An 18551-nucleotide genomic window follows, 5' to 3' on the forward strand; every position below is an offset into this window, starting at 1 on the left:
AATAACACCTTGGTCACCACATAAACTCCTTGAAACCAACACATGGACTTCAAGAAATGCCTATGGACAAATCCTTCAAATATAACTCAAGGCAACCATTAGTCCATAGATATTATCATCAATTACCAAAACCAAACATGGGGGCACCGCATGTTCTTTCACCTACGTACCTCCAAACGATCAGATACGAAGCCAAAAACCTAATTCCACCGTCGCAACCTTCTGTACCCACGAGATCCCATCTTGGGGCCTGTTCCGGAGCTCCGCCAGATGGGGCATCGATCACGGAGGGCTTCTACATCAACACCATAGCCTCTCCGATGAAGTGTGAGTAGTTTACCTCAGACCTTCAGGTCCATAGTTGTTAGCTAGATGGCTTCCTCTCTCTTTTTGGATCTCAATACAATGTTCTCCCCCTCTCTTGTGGAGATCTATTCGATGTAATCTTCTTTTGCGGTGTGTTTCTTGAGATCGATGAATTGTGGGTTTATGGTCAAGTTTATCTATGAACAATATTTGAATCTTCTGAATTCTTTTATGTATGATTGGTTATCTTTGCAAGTCTCTTCGAATTATCAATTTGGTTTGGCCTACTAGATTGATCTTTCTTGCAATGGGAGAAGTGCTTAGCTTTGGGTTCAATCTTGCTGTGTCCTTTCCCAGCGACAGTAGGGGCAGCAAGGCACGTATTGTATTGTTGCCATTGAGGATAACAAGATGGGGTTTTTATCATATTGCATGAATTTATCCCTCTACATCATGTCATCTTGCTTAAGGCGTTACTCTGTTCTTATGAACTTAATACTCTAGATGCATGCTGGATAGCGGTCGATGTGTGGAGTAATAGTAGTAGATGCAGGCAGGAGTCGGTCTACTTGTCTCGGACGTGATGCCTATATACATGATCATACCTAGATATTCTCATAACTATGGTCAATTCTGTCAATTGCTCAATAGTAATTTGTTCACCCACCGTAAAATACTTATGCTCTTGAGAGAAGCCACTAGTGAAACCTATGGCCCCCGGGTCTATTTTCTATCATATTAATCTTCCAACACTTAGTTATTTCCGTTTCTTTTATTTTACTTTGCATCTTTATCATAAAAATACCAAAAATATTATCCTATCATATCTATCAGATCTCACTCTCGTAAGTGACCGTGTAGGGATTGACAACCCCTTATCGCATTGGTTGCGAGGATTTATTTGTTTGTGTAGGTGCGAGGGACTCGCGCGTAGCCTCCTACTGGATTGATACCTTGGTTCTCAAAAACTGAGGGAAATACTTACGCTACTTTGCTGCATCACCCTTTCCTCTTCAAGGGAAAACCAACGCAGTGCTCAAGAGGTAGCACACCCCTAGTTGGTTTGGGAGTATCGACGACAAACATGGTTGAGGGACTAATGTGTTTGTGAGAATTATAGGATAACACAGGTAGAAGTCCCTCATTGATTCGGTTTACCTACCAGAGATGACCCCTAAAAATGTATGAAGATATTGAAGACAATGGTGGTTCGTGAAGACATTCACGTTGAAGATAATGACATGTGAAGACATTCAATTGAAGTCAATGGAGTACGAAGACATATTTTCCTTCGTAGTTTCATCTTCTACTTTCTTGAGCCATAGGAACCACCAAACTGTTAAGTGGGGTCCAAGTGAACAAAGTCAGAAAATTGATGTGATGCTCAACCCAAATCCTATGTCTTCGAGTGAAGACAATGAGAGTAAATCTTATCCAGAGTTGGATGAGTCAGCTTTGCTTGTAGCCCAAGTCAAGTTGCCGCGTGTGTTTGAAATCCGATCGTTGGACACGTGTCGGTTCCTTAGTGACCGAAGGTCATTTCGGACATATCATCTCGGGTTGCCTCCTGACTGTAAATAGCCCACACCTACACCATAAATTGGTGGCTGCTCAGAGTTAGTGCACGGCTTCTGTTGTTTGAGAGCAGCCCATCTCCGAAGCCTTTGAGAGAGAAACCTTGCGAGGACAAAGCCTAAAACACTCAGAGCCAGAGTGGTAGGCATCACTGAAGTCTTCTTGTGTGCGTGGTCTGAAGAGTTATTACACTTGAAGACTGTGTATCTTCCAATCGGTTAGGCGTCGCGTTCTGAGGATCCAAGAGTCATTGTGTATCGCTGGTGAACGAAGTCTGTGAAGGCTTGGAAGTCCGTGAAGGTTTGGGAGTCTACCTTGAAGACTTACCAGAGTGATTGGGCTAGGACTAAGTGTCCTTAGCTCAAGGGGAATAAGGTGAAGACACGGTCTTTTGAGTTCAATCTCAGCCTCCCTAACCAGACGTACAGTTGTCACAGCAACTGAAACTGGTCTACCAAATCATTGTCTTCGTCAAGCAATTGGTTCTATCAGTTCACCCTTACTTACTGTTTAGCTTCTTGAAGTCATTGCTTGGTTGTCCTGTTTGACTTCATTGTGTGAAGACATTCTCTCTGATTGCATAATTGGCTTCATACTGTCTTCCTATTCTGATCCACTCTACCTAGCTGCTATTTGTCTTCGTGTTTACTCAGTACTATTTCCTAGACCACGGCTTAACTAGTGTAGTTTACCTTCCGCTGCATACTGAGTAGGTTGTATTTGATTGTGTGTGTTAAAAACATGGTCGACCTCCCGTCTATCTACAGTCGATTTTGCTGCCGCTCAGTACAGTTACATGGATTCCTCCAGGACATTGATGTTGAATTCTACCCATGTTCTCGACGCGTCCTATCTTTGCAACTGTTAGAATAAATCAAAGGCGCTCCCTCGATCCACCGAGGACCAAGCAATCTAACGAGCACGACACCGAGATTTGTTAACGAGGTTCACCGATATGGCGACATCCCGGGGCCTGACTACGAGCACTCTTCCCCATGACACCGCTACAATACCGCACCCCGGGCCGCCCGGGCGCCGGCACACGCCGCCGGCTCCCCCGCGTGCCTATGCTATTATGTTGGCATAGGTTACATCGTGTGTCTATCCCTGACATATATGAGAGGCCTAGGATACAAGTGTCCTATTAGGGCACAACTCCTACCCTGTCTACCCACAGTCCAAAACCAAGTCCAACTATAACCTATCTTGTACAATAATTTTCGACATAACTCTAACAAACTCCACCTTGGCGAATATTCTTCACCACCTTGAATTCATCCATGCGCCGAACCTCCATGTACATTGGACTTGAGATACGCCATGAGCACCGCTGCTACTCCCAGACTCCATGTAACTCCACCTGCAACTGTAGTCCCTTCTCGTCTTCTTCACAGTCAACACTCGAGCAAAATTAAGTTCATCATTACTCTACTTTGTGCTCCCAACTTCCGGAGAATCCGTTCAACGCTATCACACACCGACCACTGTCTACGTGAAAGTGAACAACTCGCATATTGGACGCCACATATAAGAGTTACCTGAACTCAATGTCACCGCTCTTTCTTGACCGCCTGTCTGAAACTTGAAGGAATTTCACCATCGCCCTGTGTCACCCTGAGTCAAATTCATAGTTGTCTCACCCTTTTTCCAGATAGTCTGTGACATGTCCCACAGCTATAGCACTCCGCCTCCTTCTGTATTTGTCATCCGCACTTTGCCATGTGCGTCGAACACCACAGAATATATGGCCATGTACTATCTTAGCTTTTGACAATTTCAGACTCTCCACCACTTTCTCATATTCTCCATGGTCAACTCATGTCTATCAACCGGCACCGACAGACCCAGTCACCAAATTGAATCTGGTACTCGTCAACACTGCTTCAGCACCCCCTGCACAATTTGTTTGACCACCAGTGCCTTGGCATGTCGCTGTGTCCCGTGCTTACCGCACGCCTCGCCGCTATCACCGCATCGAGCCTCTGTTGTCCTGGTCGAGTCTCCCGGGTCGCGTACCCATACCACTCAAACCCCTACTGCAGAGAACCACGGATCATCACCGACCGATGCCGAGTATCACGTCTCCATCAGACCACTAGTACCCAGTCCGATCCACGTGTCTCTCGCTATCCCGCTGAAATAGGCTTCGACTTTCCATGCATTTACGCCGTAGCATCAGCTCAAAGTGAAGTCGTCCATCAAACTCCAGCTCCACCTTCAACATGACTCCATGTAGCTGCGCCTTGCTACCCCGCGCCTTGTCGACTTCAAGCTCTCATGTGTACACTGCCTTGAATCAACCTCGCGCCTTAGTCTTGTCGAAGCCGCACAAGCCCTCAAGCCTGCACCACGTGTTTCCATGCCCCAGAAGTCGGCCACCATCAGCATCACGCTCCTATGTCGTCGTCGCTGAAATCACCGCCGTCTTCTGCTTTGACCGACATCCACGTCAGCCATCAGACTGTCCAGTCCGACCCAGCCAAAATAACCCGACTGCAACCATGCTCTACCCTGCGTCGTGTCCGCCCACACTCCGTGCCTTGCTTGACGCCCTGTGTATGCATGATCCGTACGACACACTGTCCTCGTCTTCACATACTCTTTGAGCCCTCTCCGCAAACTTCACAGAAAAAAAACTTCCATGCAAACCTGACCCGAAGAATTCTTTGCACAACTATTTTTCCTCGTCACTATTTGCCTGTGCTTCACCACGTACCTCTAGCAGCAAAGATATGAAGAATTCCATCTCCTGGTTGCCCACGTACACAAACACACTCATATCATATGTCAAGCCTAAGACACTTGTGCCTCCTTTTTCCAACAAATCTCACGGTAATCAGCACATCACAACGCAGCAAACTCCAAGCAAACCAGGCATCTCTGCCCGCTCATCATCTCCATCGCGACTGACGCCACGTACCAGCCCCTGGAAGTTTGCACGCTAGCCTCTTGCCTCCAGCCGTCTGTACGCCCGTGCAAACACCGAACGAGTCTGCTCCTGAGATTCACCTTGGGCCACACCGGTTGGCTGTCTAGCCCAGCGGCCCACTTGGCACTGCCCGGCGGCCAGAGCCACTTGCCTGGACTCACGCGCACTAAGGCAACACGCCCGATCGATTTGATCCGCCGCCCGCCGCATCTCGGCGAGTCATCCTCGAACACGCTGCACGCTACGCTTCCTCTGTCACCGCCGCGGAGTCCGATCGAAATCCTGCTGAGTTCCACGTTGACGCCGCTTCCGATTGCTTCTCAAAAAACTACCACAGTCGTGTATACTTGATCGCTGCCTCCTGGTTGCACTTGCCAAATAACTCTACTCCCATGGCTGCAATCGCTTTACACAAGTCTGTCGATGCGTTTCTCCTTTAGATCGTCCGAAACTCAAATCGAAGCTTGCTCTGATACCACTTGTTAGAATAAATCCAAGGCGCTCCGTCGATCTACCGAGGACCAAACAATCTAACGAGCACGACACGAGATTTGTTAACGAGGTTCACCGATATGGCTACATCCCCTGGGCCTGACTACGGGCGCTCCTCCCCATGACACCGCTACAATACCGCACTCCCAGCCGCCCGGACGCCGGCACACGCCGCCAGCTCCCCCGCGTGTCTGTGCTATTATGTTGGCATAGGTTACATCGTATGTCTACCCCCGATATATATGAGAGGCCTAGGATACAAATATCTTATTAGGGCACAACTCCTACCTTGTCTACTCACAGTCGAAAACCAAGTCCAATTGTAACCTATCTTGTACAATAATATTCGACACAACTCTCGGTCGCCCGGGCGCCGGCACACGCCGCCGGCTCCCCCGCGTGCCTCCGCTATTATGTTGGCATAGGTTATATCGTGTGTCTACCCCCGATATATATGAGAGGCCTAGGATACAAGTGTCCTATTAGGTCACAACTCCTACCCTGTCTACTCACAATCCAAAACCAAACCCAACTATAACCTATCTTGTATAATAATATTCGACACAACTCTAACAGCAACCACGGCCATCGAGATTGCATCACAATATTAAGCCGTCTTAGGTTTGGGTTGCCGAGTCCACCTGCCCACTTGGGTGAGCACACATGCTCCCATGCCACCGCACATTGCCTGCCATTGTCCTGCGCTGTGGCGCACCAAAGGAACCCTCGACGAATTTTGTTCCTCGCCGTAATCGTCTTCTGCGGCAGCTCAAGAGCTATCATCGCATGAATCAGTATTGCACACAACACAGACTGCACCAAGATCAAACGGCTGCTCTTGGGTGGGCAAATGTCCTGCCAGCTTATCCACCAATGTGCTCAGCTGAGCTTCTTAGTTGTTACTTATAATCGTGAGCAGCTGATTAACTGTTGGAGTATGTCTTTGTGCGTTTTTATTGACGAACAAGTTTACTCCGGGGAAGACTTGTATAGGATCAGCCTTTTAGGTGAGATCATAGGATCAACTCAAATATTTCATATTTAGACAATCCAAAAAAATCTGAAAAAAATATACAACATACCTACCGGGTATGTCTACAACTCCAAAAAAAAATCAGCTCAAAACTCGATCTACAGTTAGCGATTCGAAAAAGACAAATTCGATTATGAATAGTATCAGCTTTGGGATGAATAGTACTCCCTCCGTAAACCAATATAAGAGCGTTTAGATCACTAGTAATCTAAACGCTCTTATATTAGTTTACGGAGGGAGTACTTGACACTATTCACATCTGATTTTGTCTTTTTTGTTTCTCTAAGTGTAGTTCGATTTGGGAGCTGAAACCTTTTGAGCTCGTACATCAAACATGGATGTATGTCTTCAAATTTTTCCAGAATTTTTTAACATGTTTTGTATCTTCAAAATGATTGATCTCATTGATCTCACCTAAAAACAGATCCTATACAAGTCTCCCCCAGTTTACCCCCCACAGCCGACCTCTATATGCACACAGCCATATCAACGGCAATATGCTAATCATCAAAACTTTGATCAACCACAGTATTTATGGTTGGTGCGTCCAATTAATGAATTGGTTCGTCCATGCTAATGGATGGAAAGCATGGACCATTTGCCCACAAAAAAGGAAAGAAATCATGGGCCATTGAAAGAGAGGGGGCCTGCACCACGAGTGATCCTGCTTTCTGACGGGACCGCCTTGGCCTTGCCGGTAGGCGCATCCAGCGGCAACCCAACAGCACGGGAAACCGCTAGAGTTTGCTAGTACTACCGAGCATTGCTACAGTACAAGTAGCGTGTAGGAATCTGGTTAAGCTGTAATCAAGTACTTCCTCCGTGCAAAATTACTTGCCGCCCAAACAGATATATCTAGACGTGGGATAGTACATAGGTGTAAGATGAGGAAATGGGGATTTTGTTGTCTGGTCAGGTTAGGGAAACCATCGCAAGACCAGTCATTTTCGCCATCTCCAACAAAACAATCAATCTCCACACTCCAGTTTGGGACAAACACGGGCAACCAACATCAAACTCGAGCATAGCACTTGAAGAGCAAAATCCCTCACCTGATCTCGACTGGCAACCAACACCCAAGATAGTACTGCTGGATAATACACGATGCACCTAGAGTAGAGGAGCAAAACGACACATGATGCAAGCCAGATTCGAGTTATTACGACGACGATCCATGGCACCAACTTGGCAACAAGGTATGAAGCTACTGGGATCGGGCGGCGAAGCGCTCCACGTTGGGGTCGGACAGGTTGATCCCAACCATGGCCTCCCCGAGCCCGGCGCTGACGTTGGCCAGGATCTCCGGGTCGCTGTAGTGCGTCACGGCCTGCACGATGGCGCGGGCGCGACGCGCCGGGTCCCCGCTCTTGAAGATGCCGGAGCCGACGAACACCCCGTCGCACCCGAGCTGCATCATCAGGGCGGCGTCCGCGGGGGTGGCCACGCCGCCGGCGGCGAACTGCACGACCGGGAGGCGGCCCAGCTGCTTGGTCTGCATCACCAGGTCGTACGGCGCGGCGATCTGCTTCGCGTAGCTGAAGACCTCGTCCTCGTCCATGTTGCGCAGGGCCCGGACGGCGCCCATCACGGAGCGGACGTGGCGGACGGCCTCCACCACGTTGCCGGTGCCGGCCTCCCCCTTGGTGCGGATCATGGCGGCGCCCTCGCGGATGCGGCGGAGCGCCTCGCCCAGGTCGCGGCAGCCGCACACGAAGGGGACGCGGAAGTTGTGCTTGTTGATGTGGTGGGCGTCGTCGGCCAGGGTCAGGACCTCGCTCTCGTCCACGTAGTCCACGCCGATGGCCTCCAGGATCTGGGCCTCCACGAAGTGCCCGATGCGGGCCTTGGCCATCACCGGGATGGTGACGGCGCGCTTGATGTCGCGGATGAGGGCCGGGTCGGACATGCGGGCCACGCCGCCCTGGGCGCGGATGTCGGCGGGCACGCGCTCCAGCGCCATGACGGCGCAGGCGCCGGCCTCCTCGGCGAGGCGCGCCTGCTCGGCGGTGACCACGTCCATGATGACGCCGCCGCGCAGCATCTGGGCGAGGCCCACCTTGACGGAGAAGGTGGCGGCGGCAGGCTTGGCGGAGGGCTCCACCACCGCCTTGTTGTTGCCGTACAGGGCCACCACGCCGTCGGAAGCCATTGATTCTTCTCCCTCCGATCCGCCGCCGCAACAATCTTCTCTTCCTCTTTGGGGGGTTTGGGGCTGGGGTTGGGGATGGATGAGATGTGGTTCTGCTCTAGTGGAGTGGTCGAGGAGAAGTGGAGCTGGACTTGACTTGCAACTGGACACGCGGAGACAGCCGGGCTAATGGGCCATTCCTTCCGGTCCAACAATCCAATTTCATTGTATCCCAACAATCATCTCGGTTGCCTAAAGCGAACCAACCTGTGCTGTTATGATCAGAAGGACGGTGATATTCTCAGCCCATTAGGGTTTTTGATTCTGATGCTTGTATTTATCGTGAATGGCTTTACGATGATTTTGTAATGTTTTAAGATGATATGTTGGCTCGTTTATATAAGCACTTGCGTCCTTACTGTGTTCAAAATAAATAAATAAAATCTCGGTTGCCTAAAAATTAAATCAATATCTCAATTTGAATTCTCAAGTTGTTTCCCTCAAAGAAAAGGTTATTAAAACAACTAGAATCGCATATTTATTTATTTATTTTTATCTGCGCGAGCATATTTATTTATTTTTGCAGGTAAAAGAAGGTTCTAATTATCCAACTCACATAGTTTTACAACCCCATCCGGACCAGACCGCAACCACACTGCGGTTTTCTAACTCACATAGTTTTACAACCCCATCCTGACCGGACCGCATCCACACTGCGGTTTTAATATCCATTCGCCCTATCATGGCTAACTCATGGCTAACATTATTTCTAGTGCACCTAGTATGTCTCACCTTCACCTCTCTCTACGCTCGAAACGGGTATCTCATACACAAGACATGCATCACGAGACCTATCAATACTCATCTAGTTAAGTTGCTTCAGAACTATCAGTTTCAAGAATGAACAGTAATGAGACCCACTCCAAGGTGAGCGCCACTCCCTCTCGACAAGCTCGTAGCTGGTAGCCACTCCGGCCCAGTGTTCCGGACCACAGCAATGTTCGAAATCATCCAACCCTTCGCCATCGCACGCCAGAGACTCACCGCTCGAGGGCATCTGCATATGGTGTGGAAACCATCTTCGCATTCCATAGCACAGAGAGAGAGCACATTCGTTAGTCTTCAAGTGTTGTAAATGTTTATTAGCCCATATCCAAGAAAAGCACTCGTACCTTTGGGGGAGCAGGGCACCCCCATACGGTCTTCCAGATGGCGGGACGACCATCCGGTGCCCTGCTCGATGCGCTCGTCCATGGGGAAGTGGTAAGCCGAACGAACGGAGAAGATGCCAGTTTTCTCCGGTGCCCAGGCGAGAACATCCTCAGACGCGTGTGTGGGAGTCGTGATGATGTCGACGTTAATGGGGAGGAAGTAATGCCTGGGGAGGTCAAGGCGCCAGGCGCCATGCTTATCTAGTAGGTCCGACACACTCCTGAGCCTGCAAGTGCTCTAAGGTGTGATGAGCTCACCCGATTGCTCCCGTGGCAGCCATCTATCACGCCATATGCAGATTTGGCAACCATTCCCAACACACCAAATTAACCCCTTTTCAGGAGTCATGCATGATCCCTTTCCAAGTTACCAAGTGTTGCCCGAGAACACAATGTCCTCGAGTCGGCTGTCTAGATAGTAGCGATCTTTGAGTAACTGTGCAGAAAGACTACCAGGTTTAGATAGGAGGCGCCACGCCTGAAGGACAAGTAGGTCCTGATTGAACATTCTGAAATCACCAAAGCCCAGGCCACCGCACTACTAGCATATTTCTCTCTCAAAAAACATAAAGTATCCTGTCTCAACGGAAAAAGAGTGGAACTATGTTTCTCTTTTAAGACACCACATCGATTCACATGAGCACAATACTAGTTTTTCATTGAGAACCCACATTGATTCACATCGACATGATTATTGTAAGCCGCCAGATTTGTTATGTAATATATGACATGTTAGTTCTACATATACGTTCCTAAACCGATTGTACCCAAACATATTGCGTTTGTTAGATTTTTATAACTGGACTAAACATATCGTAAGATAAAATATATTGTATACATCCATTCTATCTATTATATTAGGAAACATAATACGGAGGGAAAACAAACAGATATTCTAGATATCTGGAAATTCTATTAAAAAAATGTCCATTCATCTAGTGTATCTTTTCTATCGGTAGATATGGCAGTCATTAGATCTTCATAATCACACCCAAAAAAATCACAGCCATCAGATTTTTACATAAACAAATTACAACCATACAATTTTCATAAAGTTACCTAAAAAACAAACCCGAGTGCTACATGCCTTGCATGTAAAGTCTGCTACTATAGGTGTCGCATCCCAAATATTTCAAAGATGGTTGTGAACATATCATCCACACGCATAACATATTTTTAGTGCACTTTTAGAATTTATGAAATTAATTTGGCTATTTTAGAAACCCTAATCCATCTCGGGGATTTAATTAATAGCCCATATTAAAACCATTTGCATAAAATGATTTTACAAACATTCATCAGTACTAGAAATATTTTCTTGTGTATAATGACCCTAATATTTTTGTGCAAGTTTCTAGATTTTTAGAATTTGAATTGGAATATTTAAACCCAGTTCAAATCTGTCAGAAAAAAGAAAAGGGAAACGATTCCCCTCGACCGGCTAATTTCTTGGCTCCTTGCACCGCCTTGCTTGCACAACATGTGTCCCACGTGACGTGCCCCTGGCTGCTGACGATTTATTTTGCAACTTCCACAACATTAACATCATCAATGTTGCAGAAGTTTCTCCCGCAACATCAGCTATTTTACAGAAAAGTGAAGACGAAAAATAATCATGCAACAAAGCCTATGTTTGCAAAAAATCTACAATAAAGCCTTTGTTGCAAAAAAATCTACAACAAAGCCTTTGTTGCAAAAAAATCTACAACAAAACCTCAGTTACAAAAAAAAAATCTGCAACAAGATCATCATTGCAGAAATTTTCTTCAATAAGACATATGTTGCAGTGATAGAGGGTGTTGATCCGCCATATTTAACGGCCCGCGAGCCGGCCGATCTTTTAAAAAGATCAGCCGCTGACGCGTAGCACGCCCTCGAAGAAAGAAAATTAATTTAAACAGTGTCATGGCCAGCGAGGCAGTGCAGCCCAGCAAGTCCAGCCAGAAAATCGGTCCATGGCCCGTTTCCATACCTAAACCAGTACGCGCGAGGGGGGCAAGTCCTAGAGAGCAACTAATTGAGGACCGTTCCTTCGGGAGCCTCCCGAAGGGTCACTTGGGATGGGCTGAGAGCGTGTCACCGCCACGTGTCGAGCTCTGGGCGCTCCCTCTGGGTTTTTATTCAATTTTTTTGCACACGTTTTCCGCTTTTTAAACGGGTTTTTTCGGTTTTTTTTGTTTTTCACCGGTCTTTCTTAGCTTTTCAACAACAAAATAAAAAAAAATTGCGTGAAAAAACACAGTTTTTTTTCTTCCATGGGAGGCACAACCGTGCCTCTCGGAAACGAAAAAACCGCGTTTTCTTCACGACATGCACAGTTTTGCTTCGGCGAGAGGCACGGATTTGCTTCCACGAGAGGCACGGACGTGACAAAAAAATGCGTTTGTCCGTGCCTCTCGGAAAGGAAAAAAGACATGCTCTCGGTGTGGTTTTTTCATCCCTTTTTTCGTGACAAAAAAATTGTTAAAACCTATCAACATGAGATTTCCCGATGTGAGGAATCCAACAGTGAAAACGGTTCGAGATTTGGACGAACGGTTCAAGAGATAAACATTTTGAATATACGAATCTATGAAAAATATGTACGCCACTTGTCGCAACCTGAGGAAGTATGAGTGACCTTTCTAAAAAGTGCGACTTAATTAGTGATTTCGCAAGTCCTATAGTTGGGCCGTCCTATTTAGCGCTTCAGGCGCCCCGTTTCCTATTTAGCGCTTCAAACGCCCGTTATAGGTCATTTCATAAATGGACGCCTGAATCTGCTGCGAGCTGGGCCGGCCCATGTATATTTTTTTCATTTTTAGAATTCAGAAAAGGTACGCCCACAGGAGTTCAAACATGCGATCAGGTGCATCGGCGCCAGGGGAGCTCCTATACGCCGCCTGTGTGCGTCCGATCATTGCGACTTCGCTGGAGCGACGCGCATGCGGGCCGGCCCAATCATCTCGCTGCGCGAAAAAACGAAAAAAGAGGAAGCGCATGCATGGGATGGAACTGACGACCTCATGCTCAAATCCAGTGAGGCTAACCAGCCGAGCTAGCTACCTCAAACGTTTTAAATGCAGCGCCAATCTTAAAGTAGAACGTACAGGGGCAAATGCTTAAAAAAAACGTTCAACATTTTTATAATATAGGTTGAAGAAAATTTAAAACACAGTGAAAGTTTTTGTAAAAAAATACTGAACAAATTTAAAATACTAAAATGCACATTTTATGGGTATATGTTAAACAATTTTTTTAATATATGATGAACAAACTTAAGTACACCATGAACATTTTCTAAATATATGTTGAACAATTTCATAATATACAATGAACATTTTTGTAATACACAATGAAAATTTTCTAATATACGTTGAACAATTTAATAATATACAATGAATATTTTTGTAATACATAATGAACATTTTCTAATATATGTTGAACAATTTAATAATATACAATGATAATATACATTGAAGATTTTTGTAATACACAATGAACAATTTTATAGTGCAAGGTGAACTATGTCATAATATACGATGAGCATTTTCTGTTTTGAAATTTTCTTTTTTCATAAGTCAATGGTTGACTGGTCAACCGCGACCAGTCAGCAGCAAGTGAACGATCAAACGACGCGACCAGCCAGCCAGCGAACGCGCTCCCATTTGGGCCGGGCCCAAGAACGCGGCTGCGTGGGCGCCGGAAAATGTGAGCATCAATATTAAGTTTAGAACTTGAACTCTAGTCGGAAGGGATTATCACTATCGTTCTAACCGTTCAACCACACGTTGGTTCGCGGCCTCGTCTTGAAGAACCTGCCCAAACAGCCAGTGCTTGACCCGCACGTCCTGATCAAAATTATCTGATGGCGACAAGTGGAATACATGTGCTGTGTCACTTATCGTTGCCGAAGTAATTTGGAACAACCTTTGCAAAGGCTAGTGATTTCCAAATAAATAATCAACAACTCAATTTTCAAGTTGACAATACACAAGTACTATTGTTTCTCCCTCAGAAAACAAAACCCGATCAAAATGAAAAATACGTTATCCTTGTTCAGTGCATTTTCAAGACGGATCCGTAAACCTCCCGCAATCATTCGGATCAAGCTATTTAGACCGCGGAAGCCATCCAACGCTGACCTGTATCGGTCCGCGAAGCGGTCCGGACGTGATTTCTCCCGCAAACCGGGAAGGTTTGCGGGAGTCCGAACCGATCCCAAGCCCGTTTTCTGACCACCCTGGCCCACCAAAAACCCCTTTCCTCTCCCGCGCGCTCCCATCCGGCGCCAGCTGCCCGCATTCATGCCGCTGTAGAGCGCGCCACTCAATATTGAAGACGACTCAGGGCTGGCGCGACCTCTCGCGGCCTCCGTCATTGAAGCGGCGCGTCGGCGAGGGCGCCGCCCGCGACGCGTCTCCGTTGTCCGTGCTTGTTCAATCCCGGAGACGCGTGATTGGATGGAACGGGACGAATATCTACCACGCCTTCAATGTCGCTATCCGTCCGTCTGTCGCCATTAAGCAGGCTCGCCGGCCGAGAAACCTACTCCAGCGCCGTGCATTGACGCACCCGGATGCCTGGTCTCATCAGAATCTGTTATATAAAGACGGCCACACCCGGTTAACTCGACACCACAACACCAGCCGCTTCACATTCTCCTCCCTTGCACTGCATCTGCCATGACCGCCGGCGAGAAAGCACTGTGAGATAGTCTATCGCCGGAGATGAAGCACACGACTGCCGCCCTTGCCGCCGCCTGGCATAGCCGCCATGCCAGGAGGATCGAGGCCGGCTTGGCGGCCAGCTCGCCCGAGTTCTTCGACAACGAGGACGACACCACGATGGAGACGGGCTCCGACGACTCCGCCCCGGCTCCCGCGCCTCCTGTGAACGCCGGCTTCACCATGGAGCAGGCGCAAGCGCAGTTCAACACCGCCATGGCAGATGTGCAGCCTGCGCCGGCGCCTTTGTCGGCGTTCCAGCAGGCAGAGGAACAACGGTACAATCTGTTCCTCCTGGTGCAGCACCGGCTGGTAGAGGGCCAAATCTACGGCGAGCGAGAAGGCCGTGGCGAACCCAAATTTCGTTGCGGAGCAGCGTGCCATCTACGATGCCATCCGCGCTCAAGCCGCCGCTCGACAAAAAGCGGCAGCCGCAGAGGCGCAGCCGCAGACGATCGCAGAGGAGAACATAGCCAGTTGCGCCTCCTATGTGCTGCTGATGAACCATCAGCCGGCCCGGTGGGACGACGACAACCAAGGCGCCACAATTTCCCTTGTGGACTTCATGTTCACCGGCGACCGACAAGGTGCGGACTCCTCCGGGAATGAGTAGGCCACGGGAGGCGGCGGGGCCTGGTGTCTCATGTGGGCCAGTCCATCTCCCGTGTTCTACTCTTCCTCACCGGAGACCGCACCCTCACTTCATCGGTCTTATCGTCGGTGCTCATGGAGACGACGGAAGGAGGACGACACGGGCTTGGACGCCAGGCGCCACCACCGTAGGATAGGTTTAGGGCGGGTCTTTTTGTTTGTTTTAAATGTAGTTAAATCCGCCGTGTTTGTACGAAATTCGTCATGTTTGTACGAAATCCAGCTGTGTTTGCATGAATTTCATCCGGTTTGTTGAAAAACAGTTTCAAATGTTTGCGGCTAGCGTTGGATGTCCACCTCCCGCGTCCATGTTTGCGGACTGGCCCCCCTTTATCCGCGGACGAATGCCAGAGGTTTTTTACGGGTTGTCGTTGCAGATGCCCTAGAAAGCAAAATCCCTTGCGAACGCGGTGATGATCAACAGCGATACAAATTTCATCAGTGAGTCCAGGACAGGAGGATGGGGATGTATTGGCCGGGATACAGATGGTGAAGTCATATTTGCAGCGGCGGGTAATTTTTCAGGCATCTCTGAAGCATTATCGAAAAATGCTTTCGCTCCGCTTTATATATAAATCTATAAAGCAACGATCAACAACAAACCGACATAAACACGCCTCATCACAACACACGCAAACCCAAGGCAGGAAACATAGGCGCTGAACCCAACAACACCACCCCTAGCACTACAAGAGCAACCAGGAGCTTCAGTCGTGAACACGCCACCGTGAAAAGATGAAACCGCATACGATGAGCTGTGGGCTCCAAAGGAAGGTTACGGTATCGGTGTTGGGTAACGTAGTAATTTCAAAAAAATTCCTACGCACACGCAAGATCATGGTGATGCATAGCAACGAGAGGGGAGAGTGTTGTCCACGTACCCTCGTAGACCGACAGCAGAAGCGTTATCACAACGCGGTTGATGTAGTCGTACGTCTTCACGATCCGACCGATCAAGTACCGAACGCACGACACCTCCGAAGTTCTACACACGTTCAGCTCGATGACGTCCCTCGAACTCCGATCCAGCCGAGTGTTGAGGGAGAGTTTCGTCAGCACGACGGCGTGGTGACGATGATGATGTTCCACCGACGCAGGGCTTCGCCTAAGCTCCGCAACGGTATTATCGAGGTGTAATATGGTGGAGGGGGGCACCGCACACGGCTAAAATATCGTATATCAAGTGTGTGTCCATGGGGTGCCCCCTGCCCCCGTATATAAAGGAGCAAGGGAGGAGGAGGCCGGCCCTAGGAGGGGGCGCGCCAAGTGTGGAGTCCTACTAGGACTCCCTAGTCCTAGTAGGATTCCACCTCCCATATGGAATAGGAAAAGAGGAAGGGAAAAGGAGAAGGAAGGAAGGGGGCGCCCCCCTTCCCTAGTCCAATTCGGACCAGACCAAGGGGAGGGGTGCGGCCACCCTTGAGGCCCTTTTCCTTCTTTCCCGTATGGCCCAATAAGGCCCAATACGTATTCCCGTAACTCTCCGGTACTCCGAAAAATACCCGAATCACTCGGAACCTTTCCGAAGTCCGAATATAGTTGTCCAATATATCGATCTTTACGTCTCGGCCATTTCGAGACTCCTCGTCATGTCCCCGATCTCATCCGGGACTCCGAACTCCTTCGGTACATCAAAACTCAATAAAACTGTCATCGTAACTTTAAGCGTGCGGACCCTTTGGGTTCGAGAACTATGTACACATGACCGAGACACCTCTCCGGTCAATAACCAATAGCGGGACCTGGATGCCCATATTGGCTCCCACATATTCTACGAAGATCTTTATCGGTCAGACCGCATAACAACATACGTTGTTCCCTTTGTCATCGGTATGTTACTTGCCCGAGATTCGATCGTCGGTATCTCGATACCTAGTTCAATCTCGTTACCGGCAAGTCTCTTTACTCGTTCCATAATACATCATCCCGCAACTAACTCATTAGTCACAATGCTTGCAAGGCTTATAGTGATGTGCATTACCGAGTGGGCCCAGAGATACCTCTCCGACAATCGGAGTGACAAATCCTAATCTCGAAATACGCCAACCCAACAAGTACCTTTGGAGACACCTGTAGAGCACCTTTATAATCACCCAGTTACGTTGTGACGTTTGGTAGCACACAAAGTGTTCCTCCGGTAAACGGGAGTTGCATAATCTCATAGTCATAGGAACATGTATAAGTCATGAAGAAAGCAATAGCAACATACTAAACGATCGGGTGCTAAGCTAACGGAATGGGTCAAGTCAATCACGTCATTCTCCTAATGAGGTGATCTCGTTAATCAAATGACAACTCATGTCTATGGCTAGGAAACATAACCATCTTTGATTAACGAGCTAGTCTGGTAGAGGCATACTAGTGACACTCTTGTTTGTCTATGTATTCACACATGTATTATGTTTCCGGTTAATACAATTCTAGCATGAATAATAAACATTTATCATGATATAAGGAAATATATAATACTTTATTATTGCCTCTAGGGCATATTTCCTTCAATCGGGGCGCCGCCACCGCCCGATCCGAGGATCAGAGTTTCCCCTGGAGCAACACGACGGAAAATGAGAGCCGCGACAACGCCTTGAAGAAGGGAACGAGCTTCGCTGCCGCCGGTCCGTCCGAAGATAGAACAAAATTTCACCCCGGGCAACACTCACCGTCACCGAACGCCACACACCCCTACCATGCCGCTCACACGGCCATGGCCACTGGGCAGCACCGAGCCACGGGCTCTGCCCATGAGCACCGCGCTACCACCACCAGGGCCGCCGCCCCGGCATCCAATACTTTGACACCACCTCACTCGAGACCCGCCGCTACCCCAATCAAAGAGACGAGCGGAAAGGCCCTGCCTTTCGCACCCCTGGGGCCCCCAAGCGCGGGGACCCAAAAGGTCGGCCAAAACCGGCCTCCATTGACCATTCCTACTGCCAGGCGCGAGACGAGCTCAGTCCTGCAACACCGGACGCGAACGAGCGATGGACCACAACTGGAAGAGGGCCAACCCTTCGACGAAAGTAGCGCCCACACGACAAGGAGAGGGATCGAAGGCCGACACAAGCCGCCTGCGGACGAGCCGACGCCGGAACATGCCAGCCGACGCGACAGCCGGCCTGCCAAGCTGCCGTGGAGACACCCACGGCCGGAGCAGCAGGCCGCCGGGCCACTGCCCAACCCACGCCGCCCGGCGAGCTCCAAGCTGCATCAAGGTTTGAGTTCAATCCCCGTGAATGTAATGTGCCTGCACATTTATTAGCTACGCATGGTGCGAGGATTGAATCAAGAAGTCAACGTGTTTGGCTCATTGATTTGCCCTCTGATGTAACTGGTGCTGTGGCTGTTTGGCTCACTGATTTGCCCTCTGATGTAATTGGTGCTGTGGCCGGCGATTTAGCAGCGTCCGCTAGTTGAATAGAATGCACGGTGTTCCTTGTCAAATAAATAAATCAGAGGACAAAACTGGTAAATAGGAGGATAACTCCAGCCTTTGCATCGATTGATGCAGCTAGGCAACTGA

At 48.7% G+C, this 18551-nt stretch overlaps 1 protein-coding gene across 1 annotated transcript; it reads right to left on the reverse strand.

Annotated features, from left to right (window-relative positions):
• Positions 1 to 7336: 7336 nt before the first annotated feature.
• On the reverse strand, positions 7337 to 8861 carry LOC109757789 (probable pyridoxal 5'-phosphate synthase subunit PDX1.1). The gene has a single exon (XM_020316623.4). The coding sequence runs from the start codon at positions 8482 to 8484 to the stop codon at positions 7540 to 7542; it is 945 nt and encodes a 314-aa protein (XP_020172212.1). The 5' UTR covers positions 8485 to 8861; the 3' UTR covers positions 7337 to 7539.
• Between the last annotated feature and the right edge of the window lie 9690 nt (positions 8862 to 18551).

Source organism: Aegilops tauschii, chromosome 4 (genome assembly GCF_002575655.3).
Source record: "Aegilops tauschii subsp. strangulata cultivar AL8/78 chromosome 4, Aet v6.0, whole genome shotgun sequence".
Taxonomy (NCBI): domain Eukaryota; kingdom Viridiplantae; phylum Streptophyta; class Magnoliopsida; order Poales; family Poaceae; genus Aegilops; species Aegilops tauschii.

What these genes read in the sequence shown, in the direction of transcription:
- LOC109757789 (XM_020316623.4), bottom strand. Translation starts at nt 8,484, where the DNA reads ATGGCTTCCGACGGCGTGGTGGCCCTGTACGGCAACAACAAGGCGGTG.